The sequence below is a fragment of the Aulostomus chinensis genome, chromosome 12 (genome assembly GCF_037954235.1).
Source record: "Aulostomus chinensis isolate RoL2024-O1b breed Wild chromosome 12, RoL_Achi_v1.0, whole genome shotgun sequence".
NCBI classification, from domain to species: Eukaryota; Metazoa; Chordata; class Actinopteri; order Syngnathiformes; family Aulostomidae; genus Aulostomus; species Aulostomus chinensis.
The window spans coordinates 5,779,033-5,803,571 of NC_141331.1; the positions used below are offsets into that span (position 1 = coordinate 5,779,033).

General features: G+C 41.0%; 1 protein-coding gene across 1 annotated transcript in view; it reads left to right on the top strand.

Annotated features, from left to right (window-relative positions):
* lrp1bb (low density lipoprotein receptor-related protein 1Bb) overlaps positions 1-24,539 on the top strand; it is a 293,597-nt gene that overhangs the window by 173,435 nt on the left and 95,623 nt on the right. Inside the window, 12 exon segments of the mRNA XM_086219771.1 lie at positions 1,992-2,189; positions 2,671-2,875; positions 5,372-5,536; positions 6,949-7,193; positions 11,553-11,684; positions 11,841-12,068; positions 12,735-12,909; positions 13,126-13,220; positions 17,053-17,202; positions 21,993-22,133; positions 22,246-22,371; positions 22,508-22,639. Coding sequence (XP_086075897.1) covers positions 1,992-2,189; positions 2,671-2,875; positions 5,372-5,536; positions 6,949-7,193; positions 11,553-11,684; positions 11,841-12,068; positions 12,735-12,909; positions 13,126-13,220; positions 17,053-17,202; positions 21,993-22,133; positions 22,246-22,371; positions 22,508-22,639 — 1,992 coding nt within the window.

The window sequence follows — 24,539 nt, forward strand, 5'->3', positions numbered from 1 at the left end:
GTGTGTGTGTATCACCTCCTCCTTTTCCTTTTGCACATCCCAGTAATAAAAAGATTAGTTAGGACAACCCGCTCATACAGATAAATTTTCTCTGGTAGAATTGAGGCTTGTTAGGCCAAAATGTGTCATTGAAGCAAGGGCAACATTTTAATTACATTTGTTGGGACATTTATTTTCTTTAAAGTATGATTTACTCCAGCATTACTGGAGAGTTCTACAGTATGAAGATAAGGCCTGTAAGAAAAGACCCAATTTAATGTGTATGAGGGTGCGTTCTTAACGTTGCTGGATTAGTTTGAGTGTGTACATGTGATGTGGTTTCCCTTTTTAATAGATTTTCTTCTGGAAGCACAACCATTCTGGCTGGTTAAAGTAATCAGCGGAACAGAGAGGTTAAGTATACAAGTGCAATTGTCTCTAGATTTAGCAACTTCTAACCACAACTGACTACAGATATATGCAGTTATTCAGAAAATGAACACATTTCTTTGGTACAGGGTCGTAAAATTCCAGGAATGCTCAAAGTTTGAAACTTTAGAAGAAGTGGAAAAAAGCTGGGAATTTTCAAACAATTTAATCACGATATGGACATGCTAGAACTAGCGGAAAGTTAGCATGCCAACTCAAACAGGAAACTAGCTAGCAAGAGGCTATAGACAGTATTTAAACATATTTTCATTTAGCATTTGCTTAATTCTAAAATAGTATTACTCAAATGTCACCTGAGCAAATGTCAAAAAGCCCAGGAATGTCATCAAAATCTCCCTGAATAGATATCTAATACAGTAATGTAACCTCAAAAGGCCTGCAGTAGCGTGCAAGATGCTAATCATCTGTGCGTGTGATGGAATTGTCCAGTTGAAGCAGTAGGATACATTTTGTGTAAACTACCAGAAAATGTCCAGTTTATTGCCAATATTTCACATATATTCTGAATTATTCGCATGGAAAATCTCCAACTCTTTTGTATAACGTTGGTAAAACTCCCTGAGCATATCTTCCAGTGGAAAGTTTCCATAAATGTACCTGAAACCCCTTTGCAACCCTGAATAAGTATGTCGATTTCCAAATTAATTGTTGACAAATTGGTTTGGCTGCAGCTGTTGCATATAAATCTGTGTTGCCGGGTTAAACCAGGTGACAGACTTTCCTCCAGGTAGTCAATCGACAGACACTTCAACTGACTCTCAACTGACTGAAAGGATGTAGAACTAAATTAAGTTGAAGTGTCTCAATTATCTCAAAATATCTATTGTAAACTACTTCCATATTTTGATGGAATCTAATCAGTCTAAATGGTAAAACATTTTCCAGCCTTATGTTGCTTGTCATTCATTCAGTATTTATTTTGCAACCAGCTGATGTAGCGAGTCACTCTGGTCACGAGAGATCTTGCAGCATTTACCAGCAATGTGTCTACTCTGGTGTCTGGATGTGGATCCACTGATTTAGTCCACATGAAACAGGTATTGGATTCGTGTGAAAGACAAAAATCACAAAGTCAAGAATGAACTTGTCACCGATACTGAGTGAGTAAACGGGCATATAAACAGCCCACTGAGAATGTCTTTGTCTGGCAGTGAAGCCACCCCCCCCCCCCCCCACAGATTTTAGCTTTCTATATGAATGATTACTCAAAATGCTGATATATAATCTTGCAAAATAACATACATAGAAGCCGTTCACCTGAATTCCCGTTGCTTTTCTCAAACGCAGCTGCAATTGTAATATAATGATTTTTATCTCAGTGGCATGGCAGCTTCAGAAAGAACACCGCTGCCCAGCATTCAGTTAATAGCTTAAAACACTGCTATGGCATAGAAAGAGAGGCTTTTAAACACAGTTGAAGTGGTAACGGAGAGCATGAGGCTGGACGGAGGCTGGGTGCAGACATCTCTGCATTGTAATGGCTTCATAGCAGCAACAGCTTGCTTCACTCTTTCTCAGTGACACGAACAAGGTGCTTCTTTTCTGCTCCCATCCTTGGTCAGATCCCTTTGAGGCTTTCATCATTTTCTCAATTCGGCACGAGATAAGACGAATAGACCTTCACAAGCGAGACTACAGCCTGCTGGTACCGGGGCTGAGGAACACCATCGCACTAGACTTCCACTTTAACCGCAGCCTCCTTTACTGGACAGATGTGGTGGAGGATAAGATCTACAGGGGGAAGCTCTCCGAGTCTGGAGGTGGGAACACACAAATGCGCAAACATACATATGTAAACATCTGCTTCATGTCTAAAGGCTGATGTGACATCTGTGCTCTGTAGGGAATTCAGAAATGCTGCTCCTCTGTCCATAAATCCTACGTCACATGAGTTAGGCATTGAGCTGTCGTTGATCATTGTCAAATAACTGACACATTGTCATCTTTGTGGTGTCTTTCTTCACATCGCTTACCTTGATTCTCTGTTGTGTGGCCATAGAATGTGTAGAGACTCAAAATCTCCACAACCAGACAATAACTGTAAACGGATTGACTGTAAACATGTTGGGAAACCCTTTTCACCATCATGGAAACCACAAGAGTGCAATCCGTACATTGATGTTCTTCCCTCTGTCTGTCTCTCTGAGCAGTGTGAATACAACATTGCCTCTTTACTGCAGTGCATGAGTGTATGTGTGTGTGTCAGTTCGAAGTAGTTATGTGTTGTGGATGTTGTCTCAGGGGTGACAGGAATTGAAGTTGTTGTGCAGCACGGTCTGGCCACCCCAGAAGGTCTGGCTGTGGACTGGATCACAGGGAAACTGTACTGGATCGACAGCAATCTGGACCAGATTGAAGTAGCCAAGCTGAACGGAGACATGCGCACCACATTGATTGCAGGAGGAATGGAGCATCCACGGGCCATCGCTCTGGACCCGGGACAAGGGTACGATACGCACTAACTCCCACATACAGTGCAGTTACCCATCAGGCTCAAAATATCACTGGAATAAAGTAAAACTACGTGCATTTCTCACTTCTACCTTGATAAATGAAGATGTCAGCTGTGTTAAGGTCCAGTAAGACAGAAGAAAGAAAATACCATCAGTCTGGTGTTGTGTTCCAGTCATGATAACTAATGAAGCTCATCTTTCCTGAACCACCATTCACACCTTAGAACCCTTCCACGCTCACTCTACAGTGATTTATACAATCCAAAATTACAGATGTCCACGTACGAAAATAAAGGAGACGTGTCAAACATCGTTTTGTGTGTACGCATCCTTCATAAATGAGCCCCCTGCATCACCTAGATGGTGGGTCGGCAAGCCAGGGCTCTGGAGCCGCATGTGGCTCCTTAATCTGTCTGCTGCAGCTCCCTGTAGCTTTGGAAAGTAATTATCGAGTATTTGATTTGAATTTATTGTAATTCGTCAGGTTTTTTTTTTTAATGCAATTCTAAATTTGAAGATTATGGTGATCTTGTAACATCAAAATGAATCACGTTCAAATTCTTGTCGCACAAAATACTCGTTACAATCGCGGCTGTGCGACATCCACCGGCACGCAGTTTATTATTTTCATTTATTCACTTTTTGATCCCCGGTAGCCCATCCATGGATAAATCCAAGAAAAGAATTTTCTGAAGAAATGTTTTTGTTGCTTGTAGAAATAAAATTTTGTTTTCTCCATAGCAGCTCATTGATTTCAGAATGGTTAAAGAAAACCCTGATATATGCAGTTTTATCTTCATTTTAGACGTCAAAGGGGTTTTGTGGCTCCAGATGTTTTCTTTTCTATGGTAATCAGGTCCAAATGGCACTTCGAGTGTTTAAGGTTGCCGACCCCTGGCCTGGATGTACATCAGACATTTCACCTTAAATTCTCAGATATTTTAGAAATCAATCTTGCTAGGGTTGGAATTATTTTAACTCGTGATTTTAGAGAGCTACAGTCACATCCTTGGGTCTGCAATAAAACTTTGTTGGTCTTATAAATACATTGGACTTCGTGTTTACCAGCGGCACCATAAATTTTGTTGACGAGTTTTGTCCAAAGTGAGAGGGTAAACAAAACCTTCACCCATGAACTATTAATGAGGAAACTCGTAGAGTTTTCATCCATTTTTTCCTGCCAACAATGACGAATAACTTGAGCCTGGTTTGCACATCCACATTAGATTCTGTTGCGCCTCGACAATACTTAAATGTGGATTTGGCCCCCTGAAGTAATGACATCTGCATTCGCAAAGGTGAATATAGACGAGTGGAGCAGAGTTGGTAGAAGATGAGGTTTCAGTTACATTATAAACAAATGAGAGATGATTTCTTGTAATGAGCAGGTTGAGCAGGGTGACATTTTCGTTTTATTTCTGACTAATAATTGCAGCCTGGAGCGCTTTCTAACACTGTGGACTGTATTTTTAATCTTGTCATTTTGAATCAGTGTAATTTTAGATTTTTAAAGGTCCCTTCTGTCTGAGGGCAACTTTACATTCGTCATGTTTCCTGATTTGTTATGTATCAATACCTTTTTATATTGTGCAAGTTAAACAGTAGTTTTCACAGACTACATCGTGACTTTTGGAAGATATACATGCACATAATGCTGTTATAAATTAAAACTCTGAACTGATTTGCTCTGCTGTTGGTGTGTGTGCTTACTCTGGATAAACACATCTGAGAAGTAGCCAGTGGTTGCATACTGCAGCCAGGATGTTTCAGATTAAAGCAAAAGCCAGACATTTCTAAAATCAATTTAACACTCTTAAGAAATGAGTAATCTGCTCATGCTCTCTCTCCTATAGTACTCCTTCACATTTGGGAGGATGACTACATTTCATGGCTCTACGGAGTAGGATTAATAGGCGCTTTTGGTGCCTAAAGGCGCATTTCCATGCCAGGGCAATAATTCTAATCTAATTACTTGAATCCACTCAAAGTAGTGGGTCATTGATCTGGGAGGCCTTATCAAGTGAAAAAGGCTATTGATCAGGACGAGAATATTTCTTCCTGACACGGTTTTGTTGTCACCAGTATGTCATTTAAAGCTTAAGCTCCCATTTTCTCTCGTGACTTTTTGGACCGAGGCAGGGTGGAAGCGATGTTTGCTTGGTTGCGGTCGGACTCAGGATGCTGCTCATGGACACATTGTTGATGATGTTCATTTTCAGGCCTCATTGAGCTGTGAAAACTCATAAGAACACAGATGGTCTCCTCTTTCAAGGTCTGTTGTGGATGTTGAGGATTGGACTGTGGTCACTGCGGCTGCTGCTGGCTCTGGATGTATTCAGCGGCAAGAATATTGTATTTACTCTTTTGTGTAAGATTACCTGGATTGAAATGGATTTATTTTGCTATGAATGTATCAGATCTGAACAGATCTCTGCTACAATCAGGCAAAGATGCAAGACTAACTGCTGAATGTGGTTTTCTACTTGAAGCATCCTCTTCTGGACTGACTGGGATGCTACTTTCCCTCGAATTGAGGCTGCCTCGATGAGTGGAGGAGGTCGACACATTGTGTTTAAGGATATGGAGATTGGAGCCTGGCCCAATGGACTGACACTGGATCATCTGGAAAAGAGGATTATTTGGACTGACGCACGGTATACCAGAAGAGTATTTCATCTTGTCTACAGAGACATTCACACTTGTCATGCCATTTGATACATGAGACATAAAATACTAGAGAGGATTCCCCATTCCATGAGGGAAAAACAAACGTTAAATAAAGAAGGGAGGATAGATGATATCAAGTGATTTCAGCAGTTACCTTGTTTACTCTGTTTGTATGGTACTATACTTTATTGTACTATACTGTACTAACCATGTACTGTAACCCGGACCAAGAACTTGTTGAAGATGTGGTCTTGGCCCAGTGGCAAAAAATGATGGGTTCATGGTAATAATGGGTTTTGAGCTTGAGCCAATCCAAGTACCTGGTAGACCTCACAACTTTTAGTTGAGCAGCTTCTCTAACCAGGTTTGCTTTGCTTGTGTCGAAGCAGCAGGGCACGCAATCTTATTTAGGAGAGAGAAGTAGAGTATATACACCAAAAAGAGGAGCAGAAATAGGCACTAGTCCAGAAGACAAGACCTTCCTTCTGTATACTGTCATGCCCATCCCCCAGACCGTCATTTTCCTGCAGAACATGCATTTCAATCTGCATTTTCTGTCTTTTTTTGAAGTCCCTTGCTACATGAAACAACAACAACTTCCATGCTAACTCGCTAATAGCAACCTGCATGCTGAAACTAGCAGGTTTAGACAAAGATCTGGATTGTGCAATGAGGCAGACCAGCTTAGTGCCGTTGGTCAGTAGCTGCAATAATGGACAACTAAAATGTTTAGAACAATTGCTGTGGAACGGAGACAAGCTTGTGTGTTTGCCCACTGGTTATGGAAGAAGCTTCATTCACCAAGATGTCTGTGTAGGTTCTCATTCATCCAGGTCATCGTAAGTCGAAGCGAAGTAAAATCTGGTCTACTGGACGTAAGTTTATCTTGAAGACGTTTCACCTCTCATCCGAGAGGCTTCTTCAGTTCTAGTGAAGAGTGTGGAAACTCCAGCTTATAAACCTGTGTGGGAGTGGTCAGTGCTATTGTGGTGGAAACGACCCTCCCGAGACTCACCTGGCCTCCCCAAACGACAGTCGTTGTGCGGTGTCAGGGAGTTTCAGGGGTGGTCGTTAGGGAGTTCACCAAGTATAGTCTTTCCTGTACTACCCCTTGAAATGCATGTGTGTCTGACTACATGAGACTTGAGATTTGTGGTGACACTTTTTCTTCATGTTTCATTTTTCTCTGAAAAGAAACCAGACAAAGCAAAGACACAAGTTTACGAACCCATCAGGTGATAGGACCCGGTCAAATCGTTTACAGTGGCGAAAAACGTATTTATAAAAAAAGTGGGTCTTGGGGAAAAAAGTGGGTTGGTGGGTTAAACCTGTTCCCCAAAATGCAGTTGAAAAGCTGTTTAAACTTTGACGTGGCCTTTCGTGTGCGTCTTCTCAACAGCTCTGATGCCATTTTCTCTGCACTCTACAACGGAAATGGAGTCATTGAAATCCTCAGGGGCCACGAATACCTGTCCCATCCCTTCGCCGTGTCTCTCTTTGGGGGCAACGTCTACTGGACAGACTGGAGGACCAACACTTTAGCAAGAGCCAATAAGTGGACTGGGCAAAATGTCACAGTCATCCAGAAGACGAGTGCTCAGCCTTTTGACCTGCAGATATTCCATCCCAGTAGGCAGCCACAAGGTGAGAGAAGTTTACTAACCTCCCTGTTGGAGATGAGTCAGTTTGCTTTTCATGGATTTGTGCACCAGTACCATTGAAAGAAATGTGACTAATCCTCCAGCACCGCTGAGAATAGCTGAGGCTTTGTTATCTTAGGATATCTTTAATCTTTCAAACTGCAGAAGAAAAAAAGTAGCATAATGTAATTAATTTTTTGATTTGGATTGTCAATCAAGGAGCATGTGTCTGAATAAAAACAGCTCATCACGCAGGGAAATAGCTTGCTTGGGTTAATGTTACTGTACCTCTCAATATTCTTTCCTTGACTTGTAAATTAACCCTAATTGACTTAATACTGAGCTTTTTCTTTGCAGCTGAATTTGAACAAAGGGAACTATCCAATGAGAACATCTACTACTTTTGAATAATATCCATTAATCAAATCAATTTGTCACATGAATAGTGCATAATCATGGCAGGAAATATATTAAGTAGTTCTGAAATATCATTAGTGCTGTCAGCAATTTCTTTTCCGTGAGCAATTCTCAATCTCTCAGTCACAGTGGAAGCAGCCTGTTCTCACCAAATGGCGCGTTATCACAGCATATTTGCATTTTTCTCTGTCATTTCACACAGTTTAAGTCAGACCAGTTTTTTGACTGCATTCAACTTGCTGTAAAAATCTCACAGAAATGTTGTTTTTCTCAAACTGCAAAGAAATGTGAAATTGCAGTTTTTGTCGGTGTGCTTTTTTTGTCACTAACAAATTACCATAACCACAATTGTCTTCAGCTAATTGCAAACATTATGTGTAATGTTTCTTAGGAAGAAAACAACTTGAATGTTGATTTGATTATGTACCTCATTCGAACGTGACTTTAACCATAGCAGCTAACCGGATCTCTGCACCAGTGAGCGTTTGAACAGATGTTTTGCTTGTTGTAAAATCTACTGGATGTGTTTTGCAACCAAGAAAGACTAATTTAGATTGATAAGTGATAAGTGGTAGATCTTGGCTGATCCACAAAAGAAGCTCAAAAAAGAGATGAGATTTAGAAATGTTGGGCAGTGTGCAAACGGTGCACAAATCACAAAAACGAATGGTTCGCTCAGTGTAGTGCATGGTGATCAGGCTCAACGATACAGACCTAACTGAGGATTAAAACTCGTTTTAGTCATGAATAAATCATGAAAACAACACTCATTTGCAGATATTCTCATCGTCGCTCATCGTATTCAGGACCATTTCACTCTGCACTCTGTCGGTACGATTTTGATTGTAAAACTAACGCAGTCTCTTAACGACAGAAGTCTACGGAGACAAGCTGGCGTGAAATGACGTGAAAAATCATAAAATACGCAAACATAACACATGAAATCTCCTTAACCAAAGCTTCAAGCTATATTCTATCCCATGAGATCACATCGGAGGAAGCAGTTTTATGAGATGGCATGTAAGCTAAGGTTCTGACCACTGAAGGCACGCTGCTGAATTGTGTTCTGACAGACGGCCTACATTTAACAGCCAGTTTATATTTGATATGCAGATCAACTGTCAAGATATCCTGCCAAGCTTTCGAATTAACAGCGTGAAATCTATTTTCAATTCACTTTCTTGTGGTTTTTGTTTTTTTTCTGTGAATAGGTGGTTTGAAATCAATTTTTTATTCATTTGAAAAGCCAAAATAAAACTCTGGATGAAAGCTTTTCCACGTGTGCCAAGACCATCTGATTGATGAAGCAGGGTTCCTCGTAACTGCCTTTTTCCTCCATTGCCAAGTTTCAGATGTAACCCTCCCACCTTCGTTCAAGTGTAAACCATCCACCATTCTCATACGGGCATTATTATGCTGGTAATTGAGTTTACATCTATTAAGTACTTCCTCTGGTTTTCCCAGTGTGTCACGAGTTAATTAGCTTGTTTCCTTTCTGTATCTGTATTCTTGTGATTGTTCACCATAGATAAATGTGAGCAAATGGGACTGCCTTTCCAAAGAAGACAGTAAGCGTGCCTAATCCTATTTTAAAAAGCTCTGTGTGTGTGTGTGTGTGTGTGTGTGTGTGTGTGTGCGCTTGCGTGCGTGCGTGCACACAAGTCAGCGAGTGCATTAACATAAAAGTGAGGAAAAAAAGAGCATTTGCAGATTGAAAAAAAGATTGGCAGTCTTACGGTCTTGCAGATAATGGATTTTAGCCAAAGAATCACAAATAAACCTTCCCTCACTGCACTTTAATAGTTAGCCGAGACCTCTTAATAAATAAAGTCATTGATGGTTCCACACAGCTGTAAGTTCCGTAGTTAGATTTTTGGTTAATGTAAAGTTGGCCCGTCATTCTCTTCAGGAAAAGTCTCTTTTTATTTTCAACCTTGACAGTTTTTATCTGGACTTGCAGCCACGAGCAGCACAAAAACTAAATTCACTTGTACATTAACAGGAATGACAGAGCACACACACTCAATTAATGCCAACAGAAACACTATCACACATTAACTAAGGAAACACTCAAAGCCAACAGGGCGAATAAACAACAACAACTCATCTGTACCTGGGCAAGAATGGAATCAATGCACCTCCCTCCCAACAGAACAGGATTTACAGTGCAGGCAATGATACGCTCAAAGACAAAATCCCATCAGCAGAGGATGCTGCTCTTAAAAAAGAGCTTTCGCTTTAAGTGCAACTGTGTTTTGGTTTGTTAAGTTTGAGCTTGGATGTAGACACCGGATACTGACAGGTGTGAGATTAGAATGAGTCCCCCAAGGCGATCAAGGGGAAATGGAGGGGTTAATTGAGATCAGAGCTTTGTAGTCAAGGAATTGATCCTTGGCAGGAGCACGAAAACTGAGCATGACAGGTGATCTTCAGAAGCATGAGTGGAGGAAAATGGCAGGCAGTGATGAGGAACCTTAAGTCCTGATTAGAAATAATTGGAACATAAGAATTATGAAGCAATGAGCTCCGGCGAAAAAACGCTCATGCCAGTCCTTCATATTTCACACTCCCAGTCAATAGGGGGCAGCATTTTATCTGAAAGGCAGCGTGTCCACCCTTATTGTGTGAAACACAAATTTATATTCCATCCATCTATAGTGACACCTGAGCTCATGTATCGTCCTGATGTCCCAGCTGCTACCAGATGAGATGCTCCAACAAACAATGCTAATGCCACGAGTACAGCTGCAGCTCCGTCACCCTACAGCCATGTGGTTATCTTGAGGAAAAAAGCAGTTTTGTAAAACAAGAACCCCGTTCCCCACAAGCTGGCACCCTGACAGACTCCCTCATCACCAAGCAAAATTATTTCCAGTGGGCCTGATGTCTAAAAGTTATCAAACAAAAAATATCCATAGCATTCACTGGAAAGAGACAGTTGCAAACAAAACAACATCTTGCTTTTCCTGCATACAGCAATTAGAGTGGGAATTGTTTTTCACACCGGTTTTTGGTAGAAGCACCATTCACACTGCATGTGTGGGCTCATTTCTTTATTTTGCTGCAAAGACGTGTAACAGTAACAAGGGTGCAAACAAGCACCTCAGCTCCATTGCTGCTGACTGTCGTCCCCCAAGAGCGCGATTCAGGTGAAAGCACATTAGCATACTGAGTCAGCTGGGTGCTGTTTTCAGCTCAAAAAGACCACGTTGCATTTTTTTTTTCTTGTCTAAAATAAGCCGCATTAGTAATGAAAAGAGACTCGACGCGTTGCCGAGAGAGCCCAGGAAATGAATGAGCTTGTTTGACATGAATCATCCTGGGTAGATGGAGAAATGGCTGTATTTGATGCATGAAATGTGATTGCGGCATGAGAGGAAGTATTTGAACTGTGTCACCCACAAGCTTTTTTTTTTCTTACTGTAGATGATTCGTTCTGAATAGTGTTCAAGCACGAATTTCACCTTCAATTTAAAACAGTTCCTACCAGAAAATATCAGCAGCTTTTCAACACATATGCAGATAATGAGAGAGCATCTGTTCCTAATTTCTGATCTGCTACGATGGGGGTTAAAGGCAAATCTTTAAATAAGCTGAATTTCAAGCTCTTTTATTAATTTAAACCATATTCCAAAAATATTGGTCCTTCCAAAATATTTATACCTATTTTCGCTCCTCTGTTAACCTTTTTTTAAAAATATATTTTGGGGGCTTTAAAGCTTTAGTGTCTTCGATATTGACCACACGGCAAAAACCATGATATAATTTCTCATTTTCACAGTATGTATTTTACTTGAGTGACATAATCATCTGTTTATGCCGCTGCAAGGGTGATTTTTCGGGGCGGACGTCTGTGCATCTCAATCTCTGGATGTTCTGATTTGTTCTCTCCTCCTCTGCTTCTCTCTCTTTCTATCTTTCTTTGTCCTTCCTCTCCTCCCATCAGCCTCTAACCCATGTGAGGAGAATGATGGACGTGGCCCCTGCTCACATCTGTGTCTCATCAATTACAACAGTACCGCATCCTGTACCTGTCCTCACCTTATGAAGCTTTCACCCAACAAACAATCCTGCTTCGGTGAGCAACAACATCATAATTCATCACGTTTTCTCCCTACAATTCAGGATACTATGTAAAGGGGGGGGGGGGGCTGTTTTACCTTTGAGTTTCCTCCCTTTTGATTGACATCTACATCAGTGTCCAGCTGTTCTTAAATGTGTATCATCTTACCAGCGTTAAAAAGGTTCCTCCTCTACGTACGGCGGTCTGAAATCCGCGGCGTGGACATCGACAACCCTTACCTGAACGTGATGACGGCGCTGACGGTGCCAGATATCGATGATGTCACGGTAGTGGACTATGATGCCCAGGAGGAGAGGATCTACTGGGCTGACATCAAAACCCAGACCATCAAACGGGCCTTCATCAATGGAACGCAGCTGGAAACCATCATTTCTGGAGGTGGGATGATTTCATAGATTTTATCTATGAAATAAACACAGTCAGAGTTGACGTCTCCAAGTCGATGGGATTTTTGAACGGCTTTTTGCTTGAAATACCTGTGAAGATAAAAGGTCTGTGGTTCTCACAAGATTAAGATGTTTTAACCTTTTTTTTTTTCAACGGCATGAAGCACATCAGCAACATACTGGTGGATTTCTAAGCTTCTCAGTGTCTTATGAAAACAGTGGTTGTGAACCAGAGATTAGAGAAGTAAAAAGCAAAATGGAAGTAATGCAACACTGGTCGTACTTCTATAAATTTGATCCAAATCTTAGAAGTGATGTTTTTGTTTTTTTGATCTTTGTTTTGTTTGTTTTTTGACGACATTCTGGCGTCTTTGCTACTGTTGTCATGTTGTTAGTACAGTTATCATGTAACTCTCAAGTGAATGAATCTCGGTCTCATGTTAATTCGTGAAGATAATCTTACTGAAAAAAAATGTAAGAGAAGTAAACTTTATTTTGCCAGAGAACCCATGGCGATAACTTCCCGGTCTTCTGGAGAAGTGCGTCTTATATATTGAGGATAAATAAATGCAACGATGGCTCTTGCCTGTTTTGCTTTCATCAGATTTGCCTGTGAAACACATTTGCATGACAGCTTTTTTCATGAACTCTCTGACAGACATCGTGAACTGCCGCGGTCTGGCTTTGGACTGGCTTTCCAGGAACTTATACTGGCTCAGCTCTGAAAACGACGAGTCACAAATCAATGTGGCTCGCTTTGATGGATCCCTGAAGACTTCCATCATCCACGGCATTGATAAGCCAAGGTGTCTTGTAGTGCACCCCGTCAAGGGGTAAGTAGATTAGAGCAGTGTGTACACTTCAGCAGCTCCTCACCTCCAATACACAGAATTAAGAAACCTGAGCGCAGACCAAAAAGGATCAAAGCCTTGTTAGTCGTTTTCTGAGCCTGAATGGAATCTGTACCCTTACGTTCCATTTCCAGGTATAACTAATAATACCTTATAAACCGCATGGCATCTTTGTTAACCGATTCACTTTTCACACAGGAAAATCTATTGGACAGATGGCAACACCATTAACATGGCCAACATGGATGGGAGTAACAGCAAGGTTCTCCACCAGAACCAGAGGGAACCCGTGGGTCAGTAAGAGAGCTTTTTACCCCACTTGAGATATCTTATTTTTAATTACACATTGCACATCACAAGTGAGATAAAAGATGGAACAAAAATTGCTGTCACTCATTCATTTAGTTCAAAATGTAGTCAAGAATCCAACAAATTCATTTAAAATTAACTCCGCCAGCTGATTAGAATCTAGTTATTTTCATACATGTACGCACTGTTCATCATGCACGGTATTTCAATGTTAACATCACCATGAGTCTGACAGCATGAAAGGAATCCTGGAAATTCATCAAAAACAAACTGATTGCTGACAAACACCGGAACAAGACAACAGAAGCATGTATTTGACGTATTTATTATCACAGAGCCTGTCTGTTGCTACCGAGAGTGCTCTGTCAGTGTTTCAAGCAGGTGCTACGTTTTGATGGATGGAACCGTCTATTTCTCCAGATGCTCCTTTTTGAGTTGTTTCCAAATATGTTCACAAATGTTGATGAATGGCATCATACATAGGATTACATTCCCCGCATAATTTATGAAATGCCAACTGAATTTTCTTACTCCCCGAGACACACAAAAAGACCCAAACAGTGATTTCCAAAACTAGTTTGAAACCTCACGTTAGTTTGTGACGTTAATGACCTTAATGTGGATTTTGCCGCATGTTCCACCCACTGGGAAAGACAGACTTTTCATTCAGTCTGACTTCAATCTTTTTGTGATGCTTTAGGAATACAAGTGTTTTCAGTATAATGGTGAAAATTAAATGGTGTTATTCATTTCCCCTAAAAGTAGAAAATGGCTCTTACAGCTTTTAAAGCTGTGGTGGCTTTGCTGACACAATTTCTCACAACACTCATGAAGCTCATCAGCTCTGTCACGCTTCTACTTACGTCGGCCGAGCCGGCGACCTCCATTTAGCCCTCTGCTAGCTTGAATGGGGATAACTTACGTTAACGTTAATTGTGCCCCTCTTCTAACTTCGCACGCTAGCAGACCAACTGATCAAATCCTGGTTTCTGTTATTCTGCAGCTTGTTAAACGCAGGTGCTGACAGTGCTAACAGTCTGGTCTCTTGCGAGAAGATAAAGAAAAACCTATAGCTTAAACTCACTCATTATCTACTCCCCCTCCTGCTGAAGGAAGGTCAGGTAAACTTTTTTAATTCACTGCTGGAGTTTCACAGGGGAGCCTGCTGCCATTATCCTTTAAACAGTTGAAGTGAATGGAGACTGATTTTCACATGTAAGAAAATACACAATGGAAACCATAAAATACCGCCTTACTGCTTGTCTGAAGTAATCCAAGTTTCCTGAAACCGCGATGAGCCAAGTTGCTATGAAAAATGTTAATGACACCATGGCTGTCCCTTGTAATGGCTTGATATTTAAACAGAAAAGTGATATTTACAGCAAAAACAATGATGAGAAATCTAAGACGAGCCTATAGGTCATTGTCAAATGTGCAAACATCGCCAACAAATAATCATTGAGGGACTAATTAGGGATTTATTGTGACCAGAACTGTAAAAGCAACAAAGATAAAAGAAAAATGCAAAGCTGCTCAGTGTGTCGTGTGTAATCTTTCTGTATGACTTGAAACATTCCCTATATGCTCATGAGGCTAACATTTAAATCAAAATACTCTTGAGTTTTGTGGATTAAATCTTTTCCCATATGATGTACGCTTGCAGGAGAAGCTGCTGCTTGATTTAGCAGTAAACAATCGGCTGGTTGTCATCTCTAGTGGCTTTTTTGACACTGCTCAAGGTCAAAGCACCCCGTTCTCACACAAACAACATCATTGTCTTCACTGTATTTCCTCATTCTCGCGGGCCTGTCGGCAGAACAGATAGCAGGATGCACCATATTTCACCGACTTCATTTATGATTATGGGCCGGACCTGGGGACAAGAGTAAATTAATGAGCCATTGTGAACGTGAATCTGCCAGACATAAATCCAACACATGGTGGGAGACAGAGAGTTGTCCAAAGGTCCACCACTGAAATAACTTTCACATCCTACTATTAATAGTGGTATTCTATGAAAAAAAACCATCATGCCAGCCCGGGGATGGATTTAGAAGCTGTCAATCTCGCTTCATACCCATTTTTCATGCTGGCTGGAGTTTATATGAAGACATCTCAAACTAGAGAATATCCATGTCTGTGCAGTTCTTGGTGAGTAAATGTGTTGGTGCAGTTTCAGCACAATTACTTTTAGCTTTTATTCGCGTTAACCTATGTCATCAGGATATCTCAAAATTTAATCAAAGGATTTTGATGCGTTTTGGTAGAAAGATGATATCACAAGGAGCAAATGATTAACTTTGAGCTGGGTCTAGCTAGTAGCGTTCTCTTCTACACATCATGGAGAAATTTTGATCAGATTGCTTGAGTCCATATGAGATGGTTGAAAGATGAAAGCTCTATCCTGTCATGGATTGGTGATCCTAAACACGCACATTAAACTGGATCGCATTCTGGATCAGAGCAGGAACAAATCTTCATTACTTCCGATGGAGATTCTGTGTCCTCTGTCTTGTTTTGTGGAATTCAATGCAGCACTAGAAAACACTGATGTGGTCGGTTGATCACCAATGCCAGAGTTATCTGCCAAATGGAGCATACTCATCCTCACTTCGTTATTCCTGCCCACTGGACAGTGAGACTATAAAGTGACATAGTGTACAGCATCCATCAGGACATGTAAGAGATATTAGATAATCCAATATGGCTGCAGGAGGAAGTGAGCATTTCAAATCATACTCCTATCAATAGAAGCACCCTTTCCTGAGGAGCTAAAACAGAAATATGAAGCAAATCCAGCCAGACATGTACGAGATATTCAAGATATTGTGTAAAAATCAACAAACAACAAACAAACTGGCTGCCACAGGAAGGAAGCAAATAAATGTGTTGTGGATCCAGCTGTTAGGGATCCAGCTCGGATCGTATTGATACAACTCGGTGAGATGGTTACAGGGGTGAAAACACGGTGTCCTTGAAACATGTTTTAGTGGATACAGAAGATGTAGACACAGCCAGAAAGTTCAGTTTAACCAAAAAAAACCAAAAAGTTTTATTTCCTCGCCATTGATGAGATTTTCTGGCAGTCTGGGTCAATGTCATACTGTCAACGGTGTTGTTGTGGACCAGAGTTCTGCACTCCTGGGTCCAAAAACAACTGACACAGAAGCTCCAGAAACTGGCATGATGCTGCAGATGGAGGGGCTCGTGGCACTGCACCAGGCCGACTTAGAGGCACTTCAGTCGGGCAGTGAAGGTGGATGGATGCAGAGGTTGTGTCGGGGGGCCATGCAGCTCCGCCAGGCCCAATTACTTTTTATACATAGAACATAATTGGAGTAACAATATGAGAGTGAGAAATAAAAAATCAATTTCAAATCAATTTTAAGCTTTAACATTGTTATTGTTAAAAAGAAAAAGAGAGGGTTTTTTTCTTCTCAGCTTTTTTGTCCAAAATTGTTTGATGAAACCCTCACTAAAGTTGAGATGCTAACACCGGAATGTTTTCAGTGAAGGCTTTGGTCTTTGTTTTGATGTGTTCAGTTTTCTGTTATGATCAGAGCACAAAATAATCTGGGATCTTGAAAGATTTGGTTAAAAAAAAAAGGTTGGTGGTGCCAGGCAATTAAAAAAAAAAAGAAAGCTGGGGGGGGTAAGAGTTAATGATATTACAACAAACGGCACAAGATTATTCATTTTCTAATTGGTTTTCCATTCATGTACCCAACTTGTATGTCTCTGATTAGTGTTTTGCTGTTGATGAGAAAACAACCTGACATGTATTGAAGTCTCCCCTGCTCTCCTGTCCTCACTCAGGTCTCTCGATAGACTACACTGTCAACAAGCTCTACTGGATAAGCTCAGCCAATAGCACTATCAACAGGTGCAATCTGGATGGCACTGGGCTGGAAGTGCTGGAAACTCTCAAGAGGGAGTTAGCTAAAGGCACAGCTCTGGCCGTGATGGGTGAGTGGAGCTTGTCACAAGTGCATCAGATCATCACTGGGGATTAGTCCAAGTGTGGAGGGATTACGTGTTTAACCAGTTAAGTGGCTGTAGAATGGAGCCATTCAGCCAGCCCTCACAAATGTTGTGCCTCACTTTGTGTAAAGTAGCCAGGGACTTAGATAATTAAACCACAGTGAAGCAGTGATTGATGATAGATTTTCTCAGCCCGTCGGTAGCCTAATGAAAATGGAGGAGGATGTTCATTATATGTTGATTTTTGGTATCGTTGCTCAATCCAGTGTGTCACATCATCCATCAACTTGTAAGTCAGTTTAGAAATCTCCTCAAATGAGAGTCAACATGGCCTGGATGTGTTGCACACTTAGCTAAAGTCTGTTGCTGGCATGGTTTGACTCTCCAAGCTGCTACCTTTGTTGTCACCATCAAGTGAATAAAGCCCTCAGACATCCTCTAATTGTTGCTGTAGCAACCAAACAGGTACTTTGCCTTAATTACTGTCAGCAAATTTAGCTGCAGGACTTTATTTGGGGGAGGTTTGCCCTCGTTTCCTCTAATCTCTGCCACCTGGTTTGACTGGTATCAAGCTGTTGAATAGACAATATCACACATCTACTGAATAGTCAGGGCCTAATAATCCTACCAGGCTGAGGATGTTATCATCTGTTTTGGAGGCTTTTATCATCCATGAATAAGTATTAAAGCAGTACTTCACATAAAACAATTATTTTGCCTTTCAAGTACTCAGATATGTGCTCTCAAAAGTGTTTTCCCCTGCTCTATCACATATTGGTGACTCCAGGATGCAGAAAAAAAACGAGGCAGGTGTATTTAGCTTGATGCTAACGTTCTAGCTAACCACAGCTACAGTAAAAAAACAACAGCAAAGCTACCCCAAAAATGTCTGTAAAAACTCTTGGTGCTCATTCACAGTAGCATCTATTGTGACAAGCTGGTACACTCAGATAAACCGAATCATGCTCGGTCATCCCGAGCATACAGCTGGGTAAAGATGTGGATTACGCAGGGTGATGCAGTTTAGAGTTGGTAAACTGACATTTTTAGACAGTTTTGCTGTTGTTAGTAGATGGTGGCTATGAGGGGCCATTAGCTTCAAGCTAGACATACATAGCTTGCGCTTTCTGAATTCTGGAGTCACAAAGACGTTAGAAGGCGGGAAAAAATATGTCCCTGATTTCAAGAATTCTATTTGTGAGTACATGAGACACAAAATACACCTTTTGGGTGTTGTTTTAACAAAATGTGTGCCCCAGAAAAATAATGATTGTTTATGTCAGTGCTACATGCCTTGTAACAATGTCGTCCTGCAGCCCTCCAGCAGAAACCCTGTACAGACTGGTGACAGATGCATCACATCCATCTCTTTTATTTATTCATTCAGTTTTTCTGCCACAGAGTAGAATTGTAATTTCTAATAATCTCACTTCCACATTGCTGCAATCTTGTCAATTGGGAATTTTGCCACTGAGCTATGTGAAAGTATTTTGCTTGCCAAGGCTGTAATGAGAAGGGAGCAATCAGTGAACATGTAGTTGGCGTTGGGTTTTTTAAGTGTGTGTGTGTGTGTGTGTGTGTGTGTGTGTGTGTGTGTGTGTGTTCATCTTTTTTGGACAAAAATGAATGTTTTTAAGGGAGGAAAAAATGCAATTAAGACTGTTGTCACAGTGATAGTTTTTGTTATTCCAGCATGTTATAATTCATCATTTCCTGCGTATCTGTCAGCATTAATACAGAGAAACAAAGTAACCGAACACTTGCACAACTCCGCTGTTTTGTTAGCTCTCTATGTAGCTCTTAGCATCCCGCTACTTTCTGCCACATCTTTTTTTTAATTCATTTTCATGGGCACTTCTCACAGTTGGCACAGTGGAGGCTGTTTCTGGCATGGAGGATGGAGGCTTCATTATTGCATGTCACAAATGGGAGATGGAACACAAGGCGACACACTGTAATGGTGTGGTTCCAGCATGGTAGCATGTACAGCAAAACAGTGAAATGGTGTCTGCAAGTCTCCATCAATCACAGTTAATGACATTTTATTATGTTGAGGGTATTGTTTTGAGTGCAAGAATGAACGACTTTATTATTTCAGCCACTTCAACAGTACATTTGTAGCGATGTTATGAATTATTCTATTTAGGAGATAGCGATCTAGTGGATTTTTCTCTTGGGTTGATGCAACTGGAAGTATTTTTTTCGATCTTAAATAGGATATCGCTGACTTTATATTGGGTAGGAATGAATTGATTTTCTTCATCCGCGTAAGCGTAACAAAGGTGGTGGAAATTGAAGCATGGTATGAAATAACTAATAATTACAAAAAACAAAACAACTAATTTGCCTTTTGTCACATTGCACATCAACAACAACAGAACTTGTGCATGGGCATGGCTTGTTAGGATTTCTACAGTATTTTTACCGTTACATTTCTTTGAAGCTAATTCTAAAGAACCAATCAAGAGTCAACAAAGATGAAAGTGCATTTTTCCAACATCTCTCTTCAGGCATGTGGTATCTCCATCAGTAAGTTGTTTGAAGCACTTAAGCGGTTTCCTCAGAAACAGTATCATGTGTAAGACAATGAAAGCTTATTAGGATGTGAAGCTTCCTCACAGCGGGAGACAGACGCAGACACACCATGAAAACGTTTGGACAAATTAGACAGTAATTTTTCTTCTCTGATTGCTGCTGAATTAAATATCACCTCCTGTAAACATTTCGACGATTCACAACTGACCTGTAAAATTCCTACCTCGGCAGCCAGCTTCAGTGAGCTGTGAAGCAGCGTGACAAATGGAACCTACAATATTGCTCATATTTCCTTCTTTTTGAGAAAAAAAAATAAAAATGTGTGTTTGTTTTTGGGGATTTGTCAAGCTGATTGTGAAAAGATGTAATGAAGGCACTGCTGTTGACACAAGGTCAATTCACTTGGGTCCTACAGCTCTGTAATAATTGGATTGGCTTGAGAGATAGGTGAGGGCTTCCCTTTGGAACCTGGGTCATCCATCAGCCTCAACTTGCCTGAAATCCAACCAGCAGCCAAGGTAGAAATTGAATACGATGTGCCACAGGCGAGCAATCACAGCTGGCCAACGGGCCCCACGGCATCAAATTAACATAGGGTGCAAAGCTAATCTAGGCTAGCATGCCCTCCAGGGTCAAGTGTTTTGTAAGCTTTGTGTCGACTGTCATTCTCAGTCACAGGCTTTTTATGTGATTTCTTAACAGATGACACTGCACCTGGAGCTATTAATGCAAGAAGGAATTGTTTCTGTGTGTGCCTTAGGATGCAGGCAAAGAGGATGAAGCTCCATCTTACCTTCAAGGGAGTGTGAAGCCCGACATGTTCAATATACATATAGAATATTACACAAATTCAAGACATGTCTTAAGTAATTTTGTTTGAGGGAAATAAACTGCATGACACTAGCACTTCTATACCTGGAAAGATGCATCCCTGAGTGGCTGAGTAGTTTCAAAACTGTAAATATTCAGGCATCAAAAGAAGCTGTGTCAGAGCAAAGGGCAGCCCTTCTGTGGGGAGTTGATATGCTTCAAAAATATTTTTAAATTTGTCGAGAAACATGACTCTTCAGGATTATTTTACCTCTCTATATATGAATCTGTCAACTACCTGATCCAGATTTGGATAAATTTTGCAGAGAAATATTGATAAATGATGTTACAAGTAACAAAACCAGGTGATCTGGATCAAATTGGAGATCCTGGATCCATGTCAGCCAGTGGCAGCTATTGGCTGTAGTTTTCTGGACACGTCATATGAACTTTGAAGAAGGTTTTGTCATCTGGATGCTATCCTGATGATATTCCAGATTTGTGGTTTTGAAGATGCATTTTCATTATAACGACTGATATTTCAGTGAATGGCGCACGTATGGACGAAAGTCTGTATTTTAATCAGAGCGATCCTGTGGATGGGAAGGATCATGTTCTGGATTAGTGATCTGGCCTATTTTTGGCAGTTGAGAGGAAAATGTATGAATGTATTTTGATGAGACACCTCCATATAGAACTAGAATGATGGTCCCCTCTGTGCCATTTTCAGCGTCTACTCTGATGTGATGGGGTCACCTGACTCCGATACACTTCAGTGGGGTTTCAAAATTGATAGCTGCTGTCACGGCTGTGGGGTTTGTGGCAGAGTGCTTGGACGGTGCATCGGTGCTGTCTGCTGAGGGCAGAGATGGGGCTGGAGGATACTGTCGTGGTGGCTGCTGGTGCCGGGGTCGGCAGCCCACTGTGATGCCTCTTTAAAAAGACACACTCATCTTTTATGCTCACAGCAGATGCAAGAATGAGGGCACTTGCACTGCAGCTAATCTCTTGTAGACAGAGACATACCCAAATTATATTATAATCTGAATTATTTGTAAATGTGATTGTTTTCCCTGATTTACCGATAGATGAGCCAGTGAAATTCTGATTTCATAATGTCTTTGTTGTGTGAAAATCTTCTCCGAAGTTTAGTACCAATGGTTTATGGCTGCAGGATGCAGGAAGGCATCATAACTGCACGTGGGTAGAACAGAGAATCTGCTATTCTGGGGTCTAGTGTGACAAGTGTGACCTGCTATTTACACTTGAAATTGGTGATCAAGTGGGATATTTGATTGAAATGTAGCGCTTATGAATCTATATGACTTCACCAACAGGTCAAAAACATGCCGAATTACATTGTGAAAAATGCAATTTTGCAGTTTTACCTGTGGCCATGTTTGTTGAGGTAATGACATTGGTGCTTACAGGTGGAAAACTCTGGTGGGCAGATGAGGAATCAGCCCAGCTGGGATCGGTGACCAAGAGGGATGGACGGAACCCTGTAGTTCTGAGGAACAAAACTAGTGGGGTGGTTCACATGAAGGTGTACGACAGGGAGGGTCAGAAAGGTAAGCACGCTCCACCATACCAACACATGCCTGCAGATGAAGGACCAGACAGACTAGGCATATCCATTTATTGTACATTATTTTCTATCTCTTGGTTGTGCTTAACATTCAGGAAGAAACCTCTGCCAAATAAATAACGGAGGATGCTCACAGCTCTGCTTCCCCACTTCTGAGAACACCCGCAGCTGCTCCTGCACCGTCGGCTATAACCTGCGGAGCGACCGTGTCTCTTGTGAGGGTACATGTTCTAAATATAGTTGAGAATGTGCTGGATTTTTCTTCTTTGACTCCAGTGTACATCTTTGTGTGATAAATCTGTTAATACTGTTGGTCGAAGGCCATTCGTGAGCTAATATTTTAACTCGCTGTTTAAGGTGTCGATTCCTTTCTGATGTATTCCATCCACGATGGAATCCGAGGAATTTCACTCGACCCCAATGACAACACGGAAGCCCTCATGCCCATCACAGGAACACTGTTTGCTGTGGGAGTTGACTTTCACGCAGGTAATACTTTAAACCACAGAATGATAATGAGTGCAGAGGACCAGCTGGACATCTCTCACACACACACACACACACACACACACACTGATAAATAAGTAGGGTGAACATTCTCTCGTGGTTTTCTGGCACATTTTCTCTGTGTGAGAACAAACCGAAAGCCTGTCAAGTTTACACGTCAGCTAATTTGGACCAGAACAAACAAACTATTTGTGAGACTTGCTAAAGATAACATTAGTTAGGATGAAAAAAGCGATAAAAAAACGACTTTGGAAACTGTCTGTGGTCGTGTTTAACTGTGTTGACTGATTGCAAATGATCAGCTGTCAGTGGTGAAGATAAATCTTGCAAACACCAGTCTTCTGCTCCAGTCCAGTGTTTGTGGGAATCGTCCACCATCCCTACCTGCCTTCTTATGCAAACCTGCTCACTTTGATGTGAAAAGCCAAATGCATCCGACATCGATGCGTGTGGGTTAAATGAGGTTAGCTGAAAGCCGGCTGCGTCTTATATAGAAGCCAAAAGGTGCCTTGTGCATCTGTGTGAGAGGCGTGAAGAGCGAGGAAGCTTTATTATTTGACAAGTTGGGAGCTTTATTATACAACATCATGGGTTGAATTTTAAAGTGGGACGGCCCTGGGGTGACCCTGATGTGTTGTTAACTTACATGCATAAAATGTTTTAAATACCTCAATATTCTACTAAAAATGGGCTAAACCCACTCTACAAGGCTTCATGTATACACATAACCAGTGAAGGCCAGACTCCTGTTTTGTAGGGGCTTTATTATCTAGTAGGCTACTATAACATTGGCAATGGACCTTTTTTTTAACTCATTTGCTCAAGTTAAGGCTATTAAGTACTCAGATGCTCTAAGCAAATGAAATGAAATGCATTATGCAAACCTTGAATTCAATCTCCCTCTAAATTAACTCAAAATGTCTCATCGGAATTATATAGCAGCCTGTTTGTTTTGAGATGAAGAGTAAAGCATTGAGAATATAAAACAGATTCTCATCATATTCAAGGCAGTTAAAGTCATGAAGTTTGTTGTTTGGAGCAAACGACAAGGTGTTAGACAATAATGTAGACCAGTGTACCACCCTATTACTGGCTTGATTTAATCTGAGGAGACCAGCACAGAGGGACTGCATGAGTGAGACGAGCCCTCCAGGTGTCGGTGAGACAAGGACTTTGGGACAGAGCAACACTATATAATCCTGGAGTTTATTATAATAAACGATAATCCGACCTGAACTAAATGTGTGTTGAGATTTGACCAGCAACATTTTTCCGGACATCCTTGAGTCCCAGCAGAAGTTTGAGACACTGGCCTTGCCCTTTGACCTTTGACCACCAAAAATCTTTTCAGTTCATCTTTGATTCCCAGTAGACATTTGAGGATTGCCCTCAAAGTGTTGCAGAGATATCACAGGGGAAACAATGTCATCATGTCTTTATCAGTCCACACAGCAACTTGCAAGACATTTATGCTGCACATTATTTTTCAGATTTTAAAAAGAACCATAAAAATAATCCTGATTATTATGAAAATCTTATGTGTCTATCTGTCTTTTACTGATGCAGTCGGACAAAAAAAAACAAAAAACGATGATGGTTACTGCATCAGTGCTTTTAGTTCTTGTAGCAAAGATTGATGGGAAAGTTCAAACGTGTGATTTTTCTTTCCTTTCATTTTTATTTCAACTTTTCCTCTTTAATTTGGATTGCAGGCTTGGAGATGGTAGAACAGGCCCAGCCAGTTTGGTTGAAAATGGTTCAAATGCCTAATGTAACATTCCACACTTGACATTTCTTCACAATTTGTAAACACGGATGATTAAAGCATGCAAAAACAAACAAATAAAAAGAAGACTTCCGTATTCTTCCCAGCAGGGGAATT